Source organism: Cervus canadensis, chromosome 7 (assembly GCF_019320065.1).
Source record: "Cervus canadensis isolate Bull #8, Minnesota chromosome 7, ASM1932006v1, whole genome shotgun sequence".
Taxonomy (NCBI): domain Eukaryota; kingdom Metazoa; phylum Chordata; class Mammalia; order Artiodactyla; family Cervidae; genus Cervus; species Cervus canadensis.
In genome coordinates, this window is record NC_057392.1 from 8,474,032 (window position 1) to 8,493,807 (window position 19,776).

General features: G+C 47.5%; 1 protein-coding gene across 1 annotated transcript in view; it reads right to left on the bottom strand.

Moving 5' to 3' along the window:
• Positions 1-18,366, bottom strand: part of ESYT3 (extended synaptotagmin 3) — a 53,370-nt gene extending 35,004 nt beyond the window's left edge. The window contains exon 1 of the mRNA XM_043474290.1: positions 17,855-18,366. Within this exon, the coding sequence (XP_043330225.1) occupies positions 17,855-18,172 (318 nt within the window). The 5' untranslated portion in view covers positions 18,173-18,366. The remainder of the gene's footprint in view (positions 1-17,854) is intronic.
• Between the last annotated feature and the right edge of the window lie 1,410 nt (positions 18,367-19,776).

Genomic DNA, 19,776 nt, shown 5'->3' on the forward strand with positions numbered 1-19,776 from the left:
GTCTGAACCCCTGACACAAGCAGTGATTCAGACAAAGAGACCATGAAGACACCCTATTTCACCTTAGGCACCGAAGGACCTCCCTGGGCCTGAATCTTAGCCCTGTCACCCTCCTCCGGGAGACAGCCCAAGAGCTGGGCCACCTCCTTTGTGACTGCCCCTGAGTAAGCTCGGGACCAGGGAAGGAAACAGACAGGCTGACATTTATGGAGCAATTTCTCACACCCAGTGTGTGTCAGCCCCATGCAGGCAAACGAGTCTCTCTCTCATTATAATTCAGACCTTTCCCGACTCCAAATTCTCAAAGTTATTCTATGTTTTTATCTATTGGCTTTGTGTTTTAGTTTTCACATAAAAGGAAGGTCTTCAATGTGTCTGGAATTTATTTTTTATAGTGGGTGAGATAGGTATATAATTTATCCACATACTTAAAGGCAATTTTCTAAGAAGGAAGCTAAGGGGAAGGAGCACAGGAAGAGGAAGGAAAGGAGGGGGAGGGTTGGGTGGGGGAGGAGGAGAGGGAGGGAGAGGAGGTGGGAGATTAGTTCATGTTTCCTACTAACTAGTGAAGTTACTTCCCTCACACGTGAGCGTCTCACGTGCACCTCGGTGTGTTTCAGGACTTGGCATTGAACACCACGGTCTGTTTGCCTTTTCTGGCATCACTACCACACTATTTTAATCTCTGTGACTTCACAATATAACCTGGGGTAGGGTGATTCCCCTCTTTTTGCTTTTCTTTTTCAAACTGCTTTAAATAATAGTAGGTATTTCTGCTTCCGTATGAATTTCAGAATCATCTTGTCAACCTTCCCCAAGAATACCCTCCTTGGATTTTAATGGTTATATTTCCAAATTTATAGATTAATTTGTGGAAGAACTGACCTCTTTAACAGTATGACATTTTGCATCCATGAGCAGAATATTTTCCTTTATTTATTCATATTTGCATGAATTCATACAAATTCATTTTTGAAAAACACAATCATTTTGTATGATTGTATTCACATTTAGGATCATAACCTTTTCTCTAAAGAAGTCCTACACATTTTTTGTTACATTACTCTGTGGGTTTTGCAGTTACTAAAAATGATGTTTCATTTTCTGGGCAACTTTTCTTGAAATTTGTTACCAGATCTGTTAATTCTCATAGGTAATTTATACACATTTGTAATCTCCAAGTGATAACAATTTCTTTTTCTCGCACTCCTTATCCTTACACTTGTTTCTCTTGGCCAGTCCTCTGGCACTACATAGGCACTCATGGTGTTAGCAAGTAGCTCTATCTGGTTCCGGACCCCAAAAGGAAGTTTCTCCATTAAGCATGATTTTTGCTATAAATTTGGGAAGACAGCCTCTATCAGACTGAGGAAATTCTTTTCAATTTCTAAACTTCCAAGAGCTCTCATTATAAATGGGTATTGAACTATATTCAATACTTTCTTGTAGCAAGTTATTTTTTCCCTTTCATCCGTTAATGTGATCAACTTAACTGATGTTTCTAAACCAGAACCATCTCTCTTTCCTGGGATAAATCCTACTTAAAATATTTAGCTAGCCTGATATCTCACTTAGGTTTTATACACTAATGATTCAAAGTGATACCTACAGCTTAAGTCCCCTTGGACTGCAAGGAGATCCAACCAGTCAATCCTAAAGGAAATCAGTCATGAATATTCATTGGAGAGCCTGATGCTGAAGCTAAAACTCCAATACTTTGGCCACCTCATGCAGAGAGCTGACTCATTAGAAAAGACCCTGATGCTGGGAAAGATTGAGGGCAGGAGGAGAAGGGGACGACAGAGGATGATATGGGTGGATGGCATCACTGACACAATGGACATGGGTTTGGGTGGACTCCGGGAGTTGGTGATGGACAGGGAGGCCTGGGGTGCTGCGGTTCATGGGGTCACAAAGAGTCGGACACGATTGAGCGACTGAACTGAACTGGTGTCGTTAACGGTTAAAGGTCTACTGATCTCTTAGTGTGGTAATCTTGACATCTGCGTTTTTCTAGAAATGTATCTAGTTCATCCAGGCTTTCAAATGTCTTGATACACAGTTATTTACGGTATTTCATTGTTTTAATCTGTTCTACCTATATAGTCATTTCTGCCTTTTTCATTCTACAGTTTATCTTTTTTCATAATCAAGCTTGACAAAGTTGTGCCTATTGGCCTGTTGTTTAATCTTTTCAGACAACTAACTTCAGTTAATAATTTTCTTTACCTTTTATATTTTTGGCTGCACTGAGCAGCCTGAGGAATCTTAGTTCCCAACCAAGGTTCAAACCCCATGCCTCCTGCACCAGGAGCATGAAGTCTTAACCACCGGACTGCCAAAGAAGTCCCTACTGTTATTCAAACATTCTCTTCCTTCATTTTCATCCTGATAGTTATCATGTTCTTCTTTCTTATTTCTTTGATCTAAACCTATTGTTCTTTTATTAGTCAAACTCTGTGAGTTTCAGAGTTGAATCGTTTTTCAATTTATTTTATGATAAATTTAAAGTTATAAATTCCCTTACAATTTTTGACATCGTTTTTCATCATTATTCAGCTCTCAGCTTTTGAAATTTCCATGTTTTAAAAACAATGTTTTTTTTAAAATTTTAATTGGAGGGTAATTACAATATTGTGGTGGGTTCTGCCATACATTCTTCACATGAAGCCATGGGTGTACATGTGCTCCCCTTCCTGAACCCCCCTCCCACCTCCCTCCCCATCCCATCCCTCAGGGTCATCCCAGGCACCAGCCCTGAGCACCCTGTCTCATGTGTCGAACCTGGACTGGAGATCTGTTTCACACATGATAATATACATGTTTCAATGCTATTCTCTCAAATCATCCCACCCTCGCCTTCTCCCACAGAGTCCAGAAGTCTGTTCTTTACATCTGTGTCTCTTTTGCTGTCTTGCATATAAGGTCATCATTACCATCTTTCTAAATTCCATATATGCGTTAATATACTGTATTGGTGTTTTTCTTTCTAAATAATGGTTTTTAAATAGTAATATTTTAAATTATCTAGACATATACCTACAACTATTTATTATTGTTTTCTAATTTCATTTCTTTATGTTCTGAACAGTCTGCTCATTGGAATATATTGATAATACCTTTGTGGCCTGGTACATGATTCATTGGAATATATTGATAATATCTCTGTAGCCTGGTATATGATTAATTCCTATGACTGTTCCATGTATGACCAAATTATTAATCACTGCCTTTAAATAGTCTTTACCCTTGTTTACTCTTTTGTGTACTTGATTTTTCATTTTCAGAGAGGAATATATGAAAAATTTCAAGCCCAACTGCTGATTTATCTAATTCTCTGAGCAGTCTGTGAGTTGTTGGCCTATATTTCAAGTTTATATTATGAAGTACATATATGACCATGATTATTACACCTTCTTAATTATGGTTCCTTTAATGAGCATACTGGAGAAGGGCATGGCAACCACTCTAGTATTCTTGCCTGGAGAATTGTATGGACAGAGGAATCTGGTGGGCTCCAGTCCATGGGGTGTAAAGAGTCAGATGGGACTGAGAAACTAACATTTGCACATTTTTATAAGCATATAACATCGTTGTCTTTAAGACATATCTGAGTTAATATGAAAATTGTTACTATGGGCTTTCTTTTATTTCACAGTTGTCCAGTTGTATCTTTTTTCCATCCTGTTTTCAGCCTTTTTGAATTCATGTTATGTCCTTTAAGAATTACTTTAATCCCTTATTAGCCCCATTTTACAGATAATGAAACTAAGGCTGAGAGTGAACTTACAATCACCAGCTGTGGAGTACTAGATCTGTGACCCAAGTCCAGGACTGTCTGTGATCTTCCACTCTTCCACACTCACTCCTCTTACAAAACATTACATACCACTGTTATCCTCTCCTGCAGAAAGTCTAATTTGGCAGAGGACTGCCCTCATGGGACCTGAGCCTTCACCAGTAGGCCATACTTTCTAGGTCACTAAGGGCTTCCCTGGAGGTAAAAGATGGTAAAGAATCTGCCTGCAATGCAGGAGATCTGGTTTGATCCCTAGGTCAGGAAGATCCCTTGGAGAAGGGAATGGCAACCCACTCCAGTGTTCTTGCCTGGAGAATTCCATGGACAGAGGCGGCTACAGGCCATGGGGTCACAAAGAGTTGGATATGACTGAGCAACTAACACATGCATAGGGTTCCATAGACACTTTCATTTGCTCCTCCTCATGTTGTATAAAGCAAACAGCAAACACGCAATTATCCCCATTTTACATATGAGGAGAGGCTCAGAGAATAGTACTTGCCAACATCAACCAGGAGACCAGAACTCATCTTTTCACCTAAGTCCAGCCTTCAAGTCTTTTCCCTCATCCATTTACCCTCTCCTTCTGCTACCTGAAATGTCAGCATTTGAAGTCTATTTCTTAGTGCTTTTCTAACCTACTCCTATGCATTTAAAATTCCACCCCTTTTAACCTGAGTTTTCCCACCCATAATGTGGGCACAGTACTACCAACTTCACAGAGTTACTGAGAAAATTAAATAAAACAATTCAAGTATGGTGCTCAGTACACTGCCCACCTCAGAGTAAATGCTCCAGAAATGGTGACTGTTTGTGGAAGGCATACAGACCTCAGAGGTACAAACATTGATACCTCTGACCTTAGGTACTTGCCAAGAACAAGATTATGTGGGTTGTGTGTCTAGTTCTCTTTGATCCAAAGCCCAGCAAATCCCTTGTGTCTCTTTTGCACTTTGGGAGACTGCTGAGAAAGGAGAACAGAAAACAAGAAGAGGATAACACAGTTAAAATCGCTGAAGCACAAGAGGAAGGACCAGGGGCCACTGTTGTTTCCCTGGCCTCTGCTGATAGGCTGAGCCCAATGCCCACGAGGCCATGGGAAATTCTGCCCAATGGGGGGTGCTCCAAACGTAGGCAGGGCAAAAGGATCCAATCATAGCCTCTGCCTCTGTCTTTCCCTCCCAGGTAAACAAAGGGAAGGCAGAAAAAGAAGCCAGGTTGACTCACTCTCAGGCTGAGTCCTAAAGTCACTTTCGTTCCAATTCCCATGAGCCTGGGAGTATCCAGGAGTCTGTGGGACCAGCTAGGATGAGAGACACACCCACCACCAGGCAATGCAAAGGGCTAGATTCTGAGCGGTTCTCAAACTTTTCTGTATAAAAACATCACCTGGAAAGCTGGTGAAATGTGGATTCTTGGTCAGGTCCCTCTGAGATTCTGACTCAGGAGGATGGGGCAGGGCCTTGAAACTTGCATCTTTAATAAGCTCACCTGCTTCTTCTGATCCTGGTGGTGAAGGATGAGAAAGCATGCGTGCTCAGGGCCTCCCAGGCTGGAGGACCTGCCTCAGCCCTAGAACAAGGCAGCCTTTCTGCTCCCCAGTGTTCCTGACCAGGGATATGGTCACAGCCTGTGTCTCCAGTGGTTAATCTTAGGAGAATATAGCTTTGTCATCAAATTTTTACCAGTAGCCTACAGACCTCAATTCTTTTACAAAGGGAATATCTTTTGTGCCACAAAGAGCAAAGGGGGGCATGAACTAACCGGTGAAAAACACAGTATCACGATTCTGCCTGGCTCCAGGCACTGCCCTGGCCTCTAACAAGTGTGTGGTGGTCCTTTTCCAGCAGCCTCAGGTTTCTCCTGATTGAGAGCACAGAAGTTGCTCAGTCCTGTGCTGCCTGCAGGATCTACAATCCAGAGAAAGAACAAATGTACTTCTAAATGGAGACAGAGCTCTTGAAGGTTCATCTCCATAGAAACACGGACACTCTTCTGACTGATGTATTACAGGTATGGGCAGTTCTCCAGAGCAATCCTGGAAAATTCAAAAGTTGCTGGGGCCTGTGGTCATGTCACCAGAATCTCAAATGCCTGCTCTTCTGCCCGCAGGAGCCCTCAGGCAAGTTTCAACAGATGAGCTCTCAGCCCACATCTAAGGCCTCCTTAAGCTAACACTGTCATGCTGCTATTAGTGTACTTGGGCCAAAGCCTTTGAGGCAAAGTGGACTAATAATTAATGACAGCATTTTTAGATATGGTCAAGAGTGGTGGTAATCAGAGCCTAGAGAGGCAAGAAAGACTGTGAATCAAACCAAGTCTGGGACTTCCCTGGTGGTCCAGTGGCTAAGACTCTGCACTCCCAATTCAGGGCACCCAGGTTTGATCCCTGGCCAGGGAACTAGATCCATATACTGCAACTGAAGATCCTGCATTCCACAACTAAGAACCAGTGCAGCCATATAAATACAAACAAATATATATATATATATGTATGTGTGTGTATATATATATATATAAACAAGTCTAAGAATTCTAGACTGGCAGGGGCCACCAAAATGGATCATGTTGGTGCTTCATCTATACGTGGTCACATGCTTTATTTCTTAAACTCTTTAGGAAAAGTGATTCCACAGCAGTGAGGAAATGGAACCAGAGTGTGAGGGCTGCATGCCACTGGGGGGTGGGGCCCACAGATGGGCTGGAGTTGGGCTGAGAGGCCTGGACAGGAGGTTCTGGCCACCAGTCTCTCTCAGGAGGCAGGGGACTAGAGGGCGTCACTTACAGAGCATGCCTGTCACTCAGTGAATCTTGCTTCCCTCTCACAAAGACAGTGGCTCCTCCCATGGGAGCAGCTGTGTACAGACATAGAGACACACACAGACATATACAGGTAGGTGGACACACACATGTAGACACACACACCAAGATATACACAGATGCACAGATATATGTACACACATAGACACACACCCCCAGAACTACACAGACCCATCCACAGAACCACTTGTTCAGTCGCTAACTCATGTCCAACTCTGTGACCCCATGGACTGCAGCCTACCAGGCTCTTTTGTTCTCCATTGTCTCCCATAATTTGCTCAAATTCATGTCCATCAAGTTGGTGGTGCTATCTAACCATCTCATCCTCTGCCACCCCCTTCTCCTGTCACCCTCAATCTTTCCCAGCATCAGAGCCTTTTTCAATGAGTCAGCTCTTCACATCAGGTGGCCAAAATATTGGAGCTTCAGCTTTAGCATCAGTCCTTCCAATGAACACTCAGGGTTGATTTCATTTAGGATTGGCTGATTTGATCTCCTTGCAGTCGAAGGGATTCTTAAGAGTCTTCTCCAGCACTACAATTCGAAAGCATCAGTTCTTTGGTGCTCAGCCTTCTTTATGGTCCAACTCTCACATCCATAGATGACTACTGGAAAAACCATAGCTTTGACTAGCCGGACCTTTGTTGGCCAAGTAATGCCTCTGCTTTTTAATATGTGGTCTAGGTTGGTCATAGCTTTTCTTCCAAGGAGCACTTGTCTTCTAATTTAATGTCTGCAGTCTCCATCCACAATGATTTTGGGGCCCAAGAAAATAAAATTTGTCACTGTTTCCATTTCTTAACCATCTATTTCTCATGAAGTAATGGGACCAGATGCTATGATCTTAGTTTTTTAAGTGTTGAGTTTCAAGCCAGCTTTTTCAGTCTCCTCTTTCACCCTCATCAAGACACTCTTTAGTCTCTCTTCACTTTCTGCCACTAAATCACATGTACACACAAAGATCTAAGTACACACTCTCTTTTCTAGAAAGAAAAAGAAAAAAGCCTCTGGATCCTGCTCCAAAGGGCATTTCTATACACACACTCCTGCTGACTCATCTGATCTCGCCAACCCCCGCCCTGCCCCCACTGGAAAGAAGAGAGAAGATCCTCTCCCAGGTGTCTGGTGGGGAAGGGTATGCTGCACAAGAGGCCTTGCTGGGCTCTTATTCTCTTGAGACAGTCCCTGCTCTGTGGGTGCCTCTGCAGAGTTCCTCCCCCACCAGAAAACAGCCCATATTTCAGTCACTTAACTCCTGATGAAACATTGCCTTACATCCCTTTTTCCTCTGTTCTTTGGAGGTAAACATTTAACCATGAAAACTGCTTTTTAAAATTATTATTATTTTTGACTGCACAGCACAGCATGTTGGATCTTAGTTCCCCAACCAGGGGCTGAATCTGAGCCCCCTGTATTGGAAGCTTGGAGTCTTAACCACTGAACCACCAGGAAAGTCCTGAAAACAGCTATTAAATCTGCTGCTTTTGGGGTGAAAATCACCCTGCCCAAAGTGCCTTAAGAGAAATAACTGCTTTGCCAGCTTGGAATTTCATTTTTGGGCTTCCCTGGTGGTTCAGCAGTAAAGAATCCATTTATCAATGAAGGAGACGTGGGTGGGAAGATTCCCCTGGAGAAGGAAATGGCAACCCACTCCAGTATTCTTGCCTGAAAAATCCCATGGACAGAGGATTCTGGCGGGCTACAGGTCCATGTGGTTGCAGAGTTGGACATAACTGAGCAACTAAACAATAACAACTGTTCTAGAATCTTTAGGTTCCAGAACAGCACAACTAGCCTTGAACTGTCCTCAGTTGGCTGGACTCGGCAGGATGACTGAGCAGACAGATAATGTGGGTGGCAGAAGCCTGTCATCCAGGCTGAGGATAAGGGCTCAGAGCAGAGAGGGACTGCTCTGAGCCACCTGCAGAGTCATTGTTTCAAGGAGTGCATGCATGCATGCAAAGTCGCTTCAGTCGTGTCCAACTCATTGTGACCCAGTGGACTGTAGCCTGCTGGGCTCCTCTGTCCATGGGATTCTCTAGGCAAGAATACTGGAGTGGGTTGCCATGCCCTTCTGCGGGGGATCTTCCTGACCCAGGGATTGAACACAGGTCTCCCGCACTGCAGGCAGGTTCTTTACCACTAAGCCACTGGGGAAGCCCCACCTGAGTATAACCCTAAATTGCCAGAGAGTTCAGTGGTAGGTCTGGTAATGCCTGGACGGTAAAAAACGTATCCTCTTGCTCATTAAATTAGTAAAAGGCCAACCATTCAATCCCAAAGGAGGGCAACGCCAAAGAATGTTCAAACTACCGGACAATCGTGCTCATTTCACAGGCTAGCAAAGTCATGCTCAAAATCCTTCAACAATACATGAACCGAGAGCTTCCAGAGGTACAAGTTAGATTTAGAAAAGGCAGAAAAACTAGAGATCAAATTGCCAACATCCGTTGAGTCATAGGAACAACAAGAGAATTTCAGAAAAACATCGACTTCTGCTTCATTGACTACGCCAAAGCCTTTGTGTGGATCACAACAAACTGTGGGAAATTCTTCAAGAGATAGGAATACCAGACCACCTTACTTGTCTTCTGAGAAACCTGTATGTGGGTCAAGAAGCAACAGTTAGAACCAGACATGGAACAACAGACTGGTTCCAAATCAGGAAAGGAGTACGTCAAGGCTGTATATTGTCACCTTGCTTATTTAACTTATTTGCAGAGTACAGCATGTGAAATGCTGGGCTGGATGAGGCACAAGCTGGAATCAAGAGAATTTTGCCAGGAGAAATATCAATAACCTCAGATATACAGATGATACCACCCTAATGGCAGAAAGTGAAGAGGAACTAAAGAGCCTCTTGATGAAGGTGAAAGAGGAGAGTGAAAAAGCTGGTTTAAAACTCAACTTTCGAAAAACGAAGACCAGGCATTTGGTCCCATCACTTCATGGCAAACAGATGGGGGAAAAATGGAAACAGTGACAGACTTTATTTTCCTGGGCTCCAAAATCAATGCAGATGGTGACTGTAGCCATGAAATTAAAAGATGCTTACTCCTTGGAAGAAAAGTTATGACCAACCTAGACAGCATATTAAAAAGCAGAGACGTTAACTGGCCAACAAAGGTCCGCCTAGTCAAAGCTATGGTTTTTCCAGTAGTCATGTACAGTTGTGAGAGTTGGACCATAAAGAAGGCTGAGCACCAAAGAATTGATGCCTTCGAATTGTGGTGTTGGAGAAGACTCTTGAGAGTCCCTTGGACAGTAAGGAGATCAAACCAGTCAATCTAAAAGGAAATCAACCTTGAATATTCATTGGAAGGACTGATGCTAAAGCTGAAGCTCTAATACTTTGGCCACCTGATGTGAAGAAAAGACCCTGATGCTGGGAGAGACTACAGGCAGGAGAAAGGAATGACAGAGGATGAGATGGTTGGATGGCATCACTGACTCAGTGAATTTGAGCAAGCTCTGGGAGATGTGACTGAACAGCAATAGTCATCATCTTCTTCCTCCTCCGCCTGTTCCTCCTCCATGCTGATAAGGCCATGGTGAGGTGGAAATGAGGACCTTTCAAGTTCTTAAGTTTTGACAGATAAGTTTAATGTGTAATCTATGTAAGGAATTAGAGAAACGGGGTCTGAGATTTTTTTTTTTTAAATCTTTTGGCTATACTACAAAGCTTGTGGGATCTTAGATCCCCAGCCAGGGATCAAACCCAGGTCCCCTGCATTGGAAGCCCAAGTCTTAACTGCTGGAACACCAGGGAAATCCAGGGACTAAGATTTACATTGCAGATGTTCAGTGTGGCATTCATGCCACAGATTTTTATTGAAAGCCTATCTGAACTGGGCACTGAGCAAGGAGCTGAGGGTAGAGAGAGGTACAAGACACATACCTTAAAAGAATATTTGATCTAGAGGAAAAGTTGGACATAAAAATAGGTAGGTTCAAGTCAACAGGGGAAGTGGGTGTGAGAGAAGGGTCCCAGCATAGGTTCCTGAGCTTGGACTTGAAGGAAGAGTAAAGGGAGCCAGACTGGAAGATCAGAGGGAGAAATTTCCAGACACAGAGAGGAAGTACCACCCACCTCGGCCCACCACAGAAACGGAACAAACTTGGACATAACCAAAATAGTGGATGTCCAAGAAATGGTCAAGCCATTTATGGTCTCTTTATATTAAGGATATCATAACCTTTAAGGATTTTTTGAAAGAATGTTTGCAAGATAATATTAAGGACACAAAAAGAAAAAAAAAATTCAAGGGTACAAGTTTTCAAAAGATTGTTTTCATACACCTTTTATACCAAGGAAGTGCTCTCAAACATAGGGTATATTTCCAGGTGGTGGAATTGTAAATGCTTACTCTAATATTTACTTATAGTCCATTTCCAAATATCCTACCATGGGAATATGTGCACTTTTATAACCAGAAAAACGAGATTTTCAACCAGTTTATAACCAGTTACTTTAAAAAGTAAACATAGTATGGGCAAAAGAATGAAGTGGGTGAACCTGGGATCTTGAAACATCCTACCTCCTGGAGAGTTCCTTGGCTTTTCAAGGACTAGTGGCCCTGGGCACACTGGGATGGGACCTCTCAGGCAGGAGCAGCCACCCACACCTACACAGAGAGGGGGCACAGGAGCTGAGCCCCGACTCCCAGTGCAGGCTGAGGGATTCAACCGTCATCTTGGTTTGAAGTGACAGGATAGGTAACGAGAATGAGACTCTGTTCCTTTAATAGTTCCCACTGGGCCAGAAAACATTTAACTGTCTCTTCACTATTTGCAGTAGAAGAGGAAGTGGTGGAGGAAGGGAGGGGAAGAGAGAGGGGGGAAACTTCCCTCCAGCACATGGGAACACTTTGGGGCTATGAGCTCTAGGTTTCCTGAGATTTAAAAATGCCTGAGATTCTACCAGAAGCAACTACGAATGGAGGGGTGGGAGGATAGGAAGGCAGGGCCCCAGTCCCCTGCTCCTCTATGTAGCTGTGTTGTGGCCTTCATGAGTCATGGTGGGGATGACAGCTCACACCTCCCAGCAGCTCCCCCAAAGTCACTGGGGTCATACCTACAGACGGGCCATCTCTGCCTGGGGTCAAGGCTCTGGACCACAAGGCCAAGAGAAGCTGGAATCAGCTCTCCATGCTTTTCTGTCCCCTGCTGAAGGACAGGGACTGTTCCACTCTTGACCCTGATCCCAACGTACAGCTGACCTCCCAATGACTTGGATCCTTAGCTTGGAGAAAAGGTTTCGGGGACACCTCTATTCCAGGAAGATTCAGCTCCCCGTAACTTGCACCAGGCAGTCTACTGTGAGTCTTGTTGCTGTTGTTCAATCGCTAAGTCTTATCCGGTGTCTGACTCTTTGCGACCCCACGGACTGCCGCACATCAGGCTCCTCTGTCCTTCACTATTTCCCAGAGTTTGCTTAGATTCATGTGCTTTGAGCTCACAGTCAGTGAGCACACAGTCAGTGATGCTATCTAACTATCTCATCCTCTGCCACCCTCCTCGACTTTTGTCCTCAATCTTTTCCAGCATCAGAGTCCTGTGAGTCTGGGTATCACTAATTACCGTCCAGATCTGCTCACCCCAGGACAAGATGAGGCACTCAACTGACCAAACATGATGGAAACTTTGGGTTCAGAGTGACCCACCCCTTCCTACAGCCTCTTTCTCCAAGGAGGCTGTCTGGATTAGATTCATTCCCTCCCCCATGCTTTCCCAGAATCTGCATTCCACCTTGTAGGACTGATCGTGCTGTGTCAGAAAAGGCTGTTCTTGTGGGTCTGAATCCCCATTCAGCTCAGGGGTTCCTTGAAAGCAGGGACCATGTGTCACTCATGTTGCGGGCCAGGGTACAGCATGGTGCCTGACACTGCAAGTCCTCGATAGATGTTTGCTCACTGAGTAAAGGAACAAACATGTGGATGCCTAAGATCCCTGTGCCAGGCCCACATTCTGCCTCTCTTATTACCCAATCCAGGCCCAGGACATGATAAGTCCATGAAGCATCACTAGGTCGTGGGGCAGAGACCCAAGGGGCATGATTAAAACCTGCCCTGCCCCTTCATTCTTGAAGATGGGCCTGACTCGGAGCCATATGAATGACCTCATGGGGGCTGTAGGGGCCTTTTGGGAAAGAAGTCCCTAGCTCCAAGCCATGCCCAACCAGTCTTGATGTTTAAAACCAGGCTCCACGACCCTGACTCTGAGAATTGAGCTTTGGGATTGAAGTTGAGAGTTCCCACCCTAGCTCACAGCTGTCACTGCATTTACTCCCCTAATTAGCAGAAGTATCAGGACAGACTGTGGGAGCCTGGGCCCTGGAAGACTGCTACTCCACCCACAAAAGGAATGTGAACTCTCAGCCTCAGGAAAGCAAAGCTTTCAGCCCTGGTTGTCAGGCTGAACAGCTGGCACAGAAACTTAGAAGGATCCTTCCCATGTATCATCGTCCCAGGGATGCTGCTGTGAACCTTGGATCGCTCAATAGTTTGAGCGAATGGCTCTCCTCTCCTGGATGTTTGCCTCAGTGGGCACGCCCACTTAGGTGGTGGGGAGGCAAGAAAGATTGGGAACAGTGTCCTGTGGGTTTGGGGCACTGGAGAAAAGCTAAGTTGGGGCTGATCAATGGTGGCACACTCCTGCAGCTAAAAAGGCTCTAGAGCCTCCCCTAGAACCTCATCATTTTCAGGCAGGAATCAGAGACTCAGAGAAGACAGGGGACCTTCTCAAGGTCCCCCAGTGAATGAGCCTCAGACTTCAAGTCCACACCACCACATCACATCAGCCCACTCCCACCGCAGCAGATACACGAGGGTTAACTGTCTCCCACGAAGCTGCCAACTGACTGCTACTGGCTGCCAGGAGAGTGAGCTCAGCCAGGCCTGAGACCACAGACAGACACAAGGTTTCTGACAGTTCCTTCCCCTGACTACCAGGCCCTAAGCCCCCAGACACATTCACCTGGAGGCAGGTGAGACTCATACCAAACTTCCCTCCTCACACCAGCCCACTTGTGGCAGCAGCACAACAAATATCTGATAAACAAACCAATTATCCAAGTGAACGCTGGTCAAGGGCTCCATGAGCAACAACCCATAAGCCACGGGGCGGCAAAGGGCCAATTGTGTCCAGATCTAGAAGACAGCCTGTGGAGACCCAGCTGGGGGCCTGAGCCTCTGGGTGGGGGATGGTGGAGGCTTCAAGCAGTACAGGTTACCTGAGAAGCCCAGAGCACGAAGGACTGACTCTGAAGATCAGGTGGGAAGTTTAGGGAGTACCAGAGCTGGAATTCCGTGAACGGAACCCCAGGAAGGGTGGAGTCTCCAATGGGCCCTGCACCCTGCAGCCATCCAACTCCAGAGCACATTTGCTGCTGGGCCACTTGGTAATGAGCTTCATTTCATGTTAGAAAAATGGAGAGTTGGGAGGTCTGGGAAATTGCAAAGGATATAGTGATAGACCCCCAGAGCATGCAGTCATGCCTGGCTCCGAACAAGCAGCTTTTCAGACTCAACTCATCCCAACCACATGTAGAAACTGAGTCTTCAAGGCCAATGGCTAGATGAGTGGTGGAGCAGAGACTATAGGATCAAGGTCTCTAGTTCTATTACTGTGCTGTCCACAGCTCCCAGCCCTGGCAAGGTGGGCTGACCGAAAAGGCTCTTGAAAGTGAAAGTTGCTTGGTCGTGCTTTTAATTCTTTGAAAAATCTAAAAACTGAGTATGAGGAACACTGGCATGAGCGGCAGGCAGTGGCCACTCCCCTGTTCATAAGAGGAACTGCTGTCTCTCCACGTGGCCGGGCCACATTCACAGGACAAGGGCTTCCCTGGCATCGTCACTTGTGACCCCTTCTATAGCAGAAGCAGCCTTCCCTTGAACTGTTCCTGGAAGGGAACCAGAGGAGGAGCGGGGCTGTCTCAAGTTAGAACAGAAACAACCTCCTTTAACAGGATTTCAGGTGGGGACAATGACAGCCAGCGTGGGAAAGCAACTTCTCTGATCACCTGGAGGCAGCAGCTTGTATGACAAGTTGAGGAGGAGTCTAGTGGGGCAGGAAAGGACAGCTCCAGTGAGAAGGTACCGCTGTGGCCTCTCAGGTGTGGCTCAGCCTGGCCTTGGCCTCTGTCCCCTCACAGGGACTGGGTGCAAATTAGAGCAAGGTGTGCGCGTGGCTGGACAAGCAGCCCAGGCGGGTCCACCCTCACTCACTGGGTGCTGGGTGATGACCTGTAGGGCTTCAAGGCCCTCAAGACCTTTTCTTCAACACCCTGGCTAGTGGCTTGTCAGTTGCTAATTAGTAAAAATATTTCTTGACGCCAAAGATCATAGTCCATCAATCCCCTTTCCCTCAAGAAAACCAGTTCTCCAAACAGGGAAGGCCCACTTAAAGGTCCACATGTAAGATAAAGATGCCCGAGCTCTGAAATCGTGGGCAAGGGTCCCTCTTCCCCACCGCACGGGAGCCACCTGTCTTCATAAACTATGCGTGTCCTCGGGAGGCAGGCAGAGGGAAATTCAACCAAGTAGGTTCCAGATTTTCCACATCATCCCCAGGCATGGAAATCTCCATGAGGCAGATTCAAAAGCCCACGTTTGCATCTATTTGTGTGCTCTCCACAGGTGTTCACACAGACAACCTACTTCCCCAGACCTGCTTCACATTCCAGATCCCTGGTCCCAGTCATAGGCACCCAGCTCTCCAAATCAGAATGCAGAAGACCCTGGTCCCTCCTGCACCCTGCTCTAGGGCGCCCCCCCCCCCACCCCGCACCTACAGTCCCACCCTGCTCAGCTCTCATCCTCATCTCTTGGTCCCCACTACCACTGATACCACCTTGGCTAAAATTGGTTTCTCAACTGGACTCTTTCCTCCAGCTTCACCCCTCCCTCCCTTCTGCTTTTTGTAGGACCTTTCCAAAACCTTCCCCAGACTCCCTTCAGAATCAGCCCCAACCTCCATCAATCTGGCCCCTGTCCTTCAGCTTGTATTGCACACATCAGCCAGGCAAACCACCCAACACCTGCTCAGATACCAACCACACAGTGCCTCCACACTGTGCTCACAGGCCTTCTCTGCTTAGACTGCCTTTGGCAGGGCCACTGCTTCAACCCAGCTGGCTCAGGCCCGGGGTATGGTTTACAGGGTGAGAATCCAGGAGGTACCGTTTTGTGTTCTGTCTCATCCATCTCGCTGAGCTCCCTGTTGGCTAGGTCCATGTAGCTCTGGGGTCACCTCCCCCAAGAGAAGCCAGAACAGTTTCCATGGTGTTTGTGGGAGGATAGGGGGTTGGGGAGTATCAGGGCCGCTACAGGATCTGATTCTTACTCCAATTTCAGAAACATTGCCTTGGTATACAGCTAAGTGCCTGGAGGCCTTCCTAACACAGAGAGGGGCAAAAAGGCAGAGGTGTCACTCAGTGAGGTCTCAGGGACTGAGGCTGCCATGGGGGTCACAACAGAGGCCTAAGGCAGCCTGAGCTCCCTCAACACTGAGCAAGGAGTGTGGTCAGGTACAGGCCTGCTCTCTGGGTCCACACTTTTCAAGATCACAAGCCTCCAGAATAAGCAAGGTCTGGGGGAGTAAAGCCCCAGACTCAGTCTCCATGGCTGCTACCCAATATTTGTAAACCTACTCCTAAAGCTGTACTGTCCATCCATATATTAGTAAGTATTATGGGGACTTCCCTGGTGGTCTGTTGGTAAGACTCTGTGCTCTCAATGCAGGGGGCCTGGGTTTGATCCCTGGTTAGGGAATTAGATCACATGCCACAACTAAAAAAGTTCCTGCATGCTGCACTTGGGACCTGAAGCAGTTAAATAAATAAATAAAAGGTATTATGAGCTAAATTGTGTCTCCCAAAATTTATATTTTGAAGTCCCAACCCTGGCTACCTTAGAATGTGACTGTATTTGGAAACAGAGTCTTTATAGAGATGATTAAGTTAAAACAAGACCATTAGAGTGGGCCCTAATCTAATCTGACTGATGATAAGAAGAGGAAATTCAGACACAGATATATACAGAGGTAGGGCCACATGAAGACATAGGGGAACAGAGCCAAGGAGAGGCATCAGAAGAAACCAACCTTGCCAACACCTTGGTCTTGATAAATTTCTAGGCTACCCAGTCTGTAGTACTTTACAGCAACTGTAGAAAACTAATGCAATAAAGCTTACTTTCAAATTTAACATGAACAGGCCTTTCTAATATCTTCTTCACATCCCACTTCAGAAGTTACTGTCACAGGCAGGGGTGAGGAACCTACAGCCCGGCTGGATTCTACAGTACAGGCCTCAAGCCAGAGGAAGTGAGGGGTCTGGACAGCTCTCCCCCGTGTGCCTGAATGTATCTGGAAGCCATCAGAGACAACCAGCCCCAGTTCATCACCCAGAGAAAGGGGCTTGCGGGGGACCAAGTCTCAGACCGAATACCCCTCTTGCAGGTGTTTTTCCCAAACTCATCTGATCATGAGACTCAGGGAGGTTCCTTAATTCCACCTGAGGGTTGTGAGGTGGGGCCTAGAGCTTGTTTTTGTTAGGTGGGCCAGGAGATTCTCAGGACCAGAAGCATCTGAGAAGCCATAGTCCAGTTCATTCCACACCAGGAGATGGTTGTGTAGCTGCAGAATGTGTATCTGCGTGTCTCTACCAGCCCAGGGAGGGAAAGAAGCCTGTGTCCCAGGTAGGCGGAGGCCGGGCCTCTCTCTCCCCCTCGCAGTCCCAGCCCTGAACTCTCGTCTCTAGCCCGGCCGCCTCCCTCTGTCCCAGCCTCTGCCAACGGCAGCTAGTCTGCGCTTCTGCTACTGCAGTATCTGTCAGTGTTTCACCCTGCGTTTTTGCCTTGAATCAACAGGCGAGTGGAAGAAGTGTCTTCTGTTTCCCTCACCAGTAACTTTGCAGAGTCCCAGACGCCCTTGTTTTTCTCCTGGGTGTGGCCCGCCTGCGATTTTTCTCCCAGGTTCTGGGCCCTCAAGTGAAACCCTGGTTCACGCTCCCAGCACAGCAGGACCAGAGGTGGGAATGAGACCAGGGAGCGCCGCGGCGAGAGGCACGGCCACCGCCCCCAGGGTCTGTCCCCTGGGGACCAGGTGTGAGGGTCCCCGGCTCCCGCCCTCCTTCGGGTCTGCGCGCCCCAGCTCCTTCGCCGACCGCAAGTTCCTTCCGAACCCCCAAGGCATCCGCCCCAACTCCGACCCTCCGCCCGGCTAGGCCCGGCTCACCCAAGCGGGCAGGTGCTGGCCGAGCAGCTCGCGGCTGATGAACTGGCGTTCGTTGTCTAGGAATTCGAAGGCGGCAGCGAGGCGTCCGAGCTTCCCGCGGCGGTTCCTGCGCCACCACATCCACAGCAGGACGCCGAGCAGCAGCCAGGTGATGCTGAGCCCCAGGTAGCCAGCTAGGTAGACGGGCGCCAAGCAGAACAGCACGCGCGCCGCGAAGGCGTAGAGCTCTGGCAGCAGCTGGCTGGGTAGGCGCGGCTCGCGGCCCGGCGCGCGCTCGGTCCCCGGGGCGCCGGGGGCGCAGGGCTCCTCCGAGGGCATCTTGTCTTCTCCCTCTGCCCTCACCTGAGTTCAGGGCTGCGCGCCGCGACGCCCGGGCACATCGGTCCTCCAAGGGCGAAGACCAGACCGCCGCGCCGCGCCGCACCTGCCCGAGTGGACTCGCCCGCGCAGTTTCCGCGCCGCAAACTCGGGGTTCTAAGCAGAGCACCGAGCGCCGCGCCTGGGAATGCGCTGCGCGGCAGCCGCTCGCCGCTGTACACTAAGCCTGCAGCTTCGGCGGTCTCCGCCCCCGGGGGCGGGCCCAGGCGGGAGGGGGCGGGGTCAGGCTGCTGGGCTGGCGCCTGGCTAGGTCTAAATAGAAACCCAGTGTTGAGGGCGCCCCCGCACTTAAACGTTCTATGCAGGTGACCTAAGAGCTTGTAGGCGCAACACTCGGGTTCGGCCCCGGGGAGTTTGTGACTCACTGAAGCATGTGGACAAATGGCTTGTCATGGATAAGCATCACCTAAAACCGGTTTCCTATACCCAGTCTGCAATATCCAGCAGTGTAGTATTCTCTGAGCAAGGGCCGCCCAGCCCTGAATCTGAGTCCTCTAGGTGGGTTAGAGCGCTGTACCTCTGCTCTCTCCTCTTGCACCTATAAAGCTTAGATCTAGCCCTACGCCCCCCCTGATCAAGCTCAGTGTCTCCCCTCTGCCCCACAACACCCTCTGCCCCGCATTCCCACCCTCTGTGCCAGGTGTCAGTTTGAAACTTCATTCTCTACATCGATCAGACTGGGAGTTTCCCCGGCCAGGCCAGTCCTGCTCATCTCTGGGCGCCCAGTACTGTAAGCGATGGTGAATGACAAGGGAAACGAAGAGCAAGCCCTGGGGTGCTTGGCGGCCAGTTATGAAGCCCACGGTTTCTACCTAATCTTTTCTGAATGGCCAGAAGAGGTGGAGGGCCGAGTCCCAAGTTCAGACAGTAAATCATTTTGTGGATGACATACATTTTAGGCTCACCTGAGTGGGGATGTCAACTAGTGGAATGGGATCTTTGGTTCAGTTCAGTCCCTCAGTCATGTCCAACTCTTAGTGACCCCATGAACCACAGCACGCCAGGCCTCCCTGTCCATCACCAACTCCCAGAGTTTACTCAAACTCATGTCCATTGAGTCGGTGATGCCATCCAACCATCTCATCCTCTGTCATCCCCTTCTCTTCCTGCCTTCAATCTTGCCCAGCATCAGAGTCTTTTCAAATGAGTCAGTTCTTCACATCAGGTGGCCAAAGTATTGGAGTTTCAGCTTTAGCATCAGTCCTTCCAATGAATATTCAGGACTGATTTCCTTTCAGGTGGACTGGTTGGATCTTCTTGCAGTCTAAGGGACTCTAAAGAGTCTTTTCCAACACCACAGTTCAAAAGCATCAATTCTTTGGTGCTCAGCTTTCTTTATAGTCCAACTCTCACATCCATACATGACTACTGGAAAAACCATAGCTTTGACTAGACAGACCCTTTTTAGCAAAGTAATGTCTCTGCTCTTTAATATGCTATCTAAGTTGGTCATAACTTTTCTTTCAAGGAGCAAGTGTCTTTTAATTTCATGGCTGCAGTCACCATCACCAGTGATTTTAGAGCTCAAATGATAATAATAATAA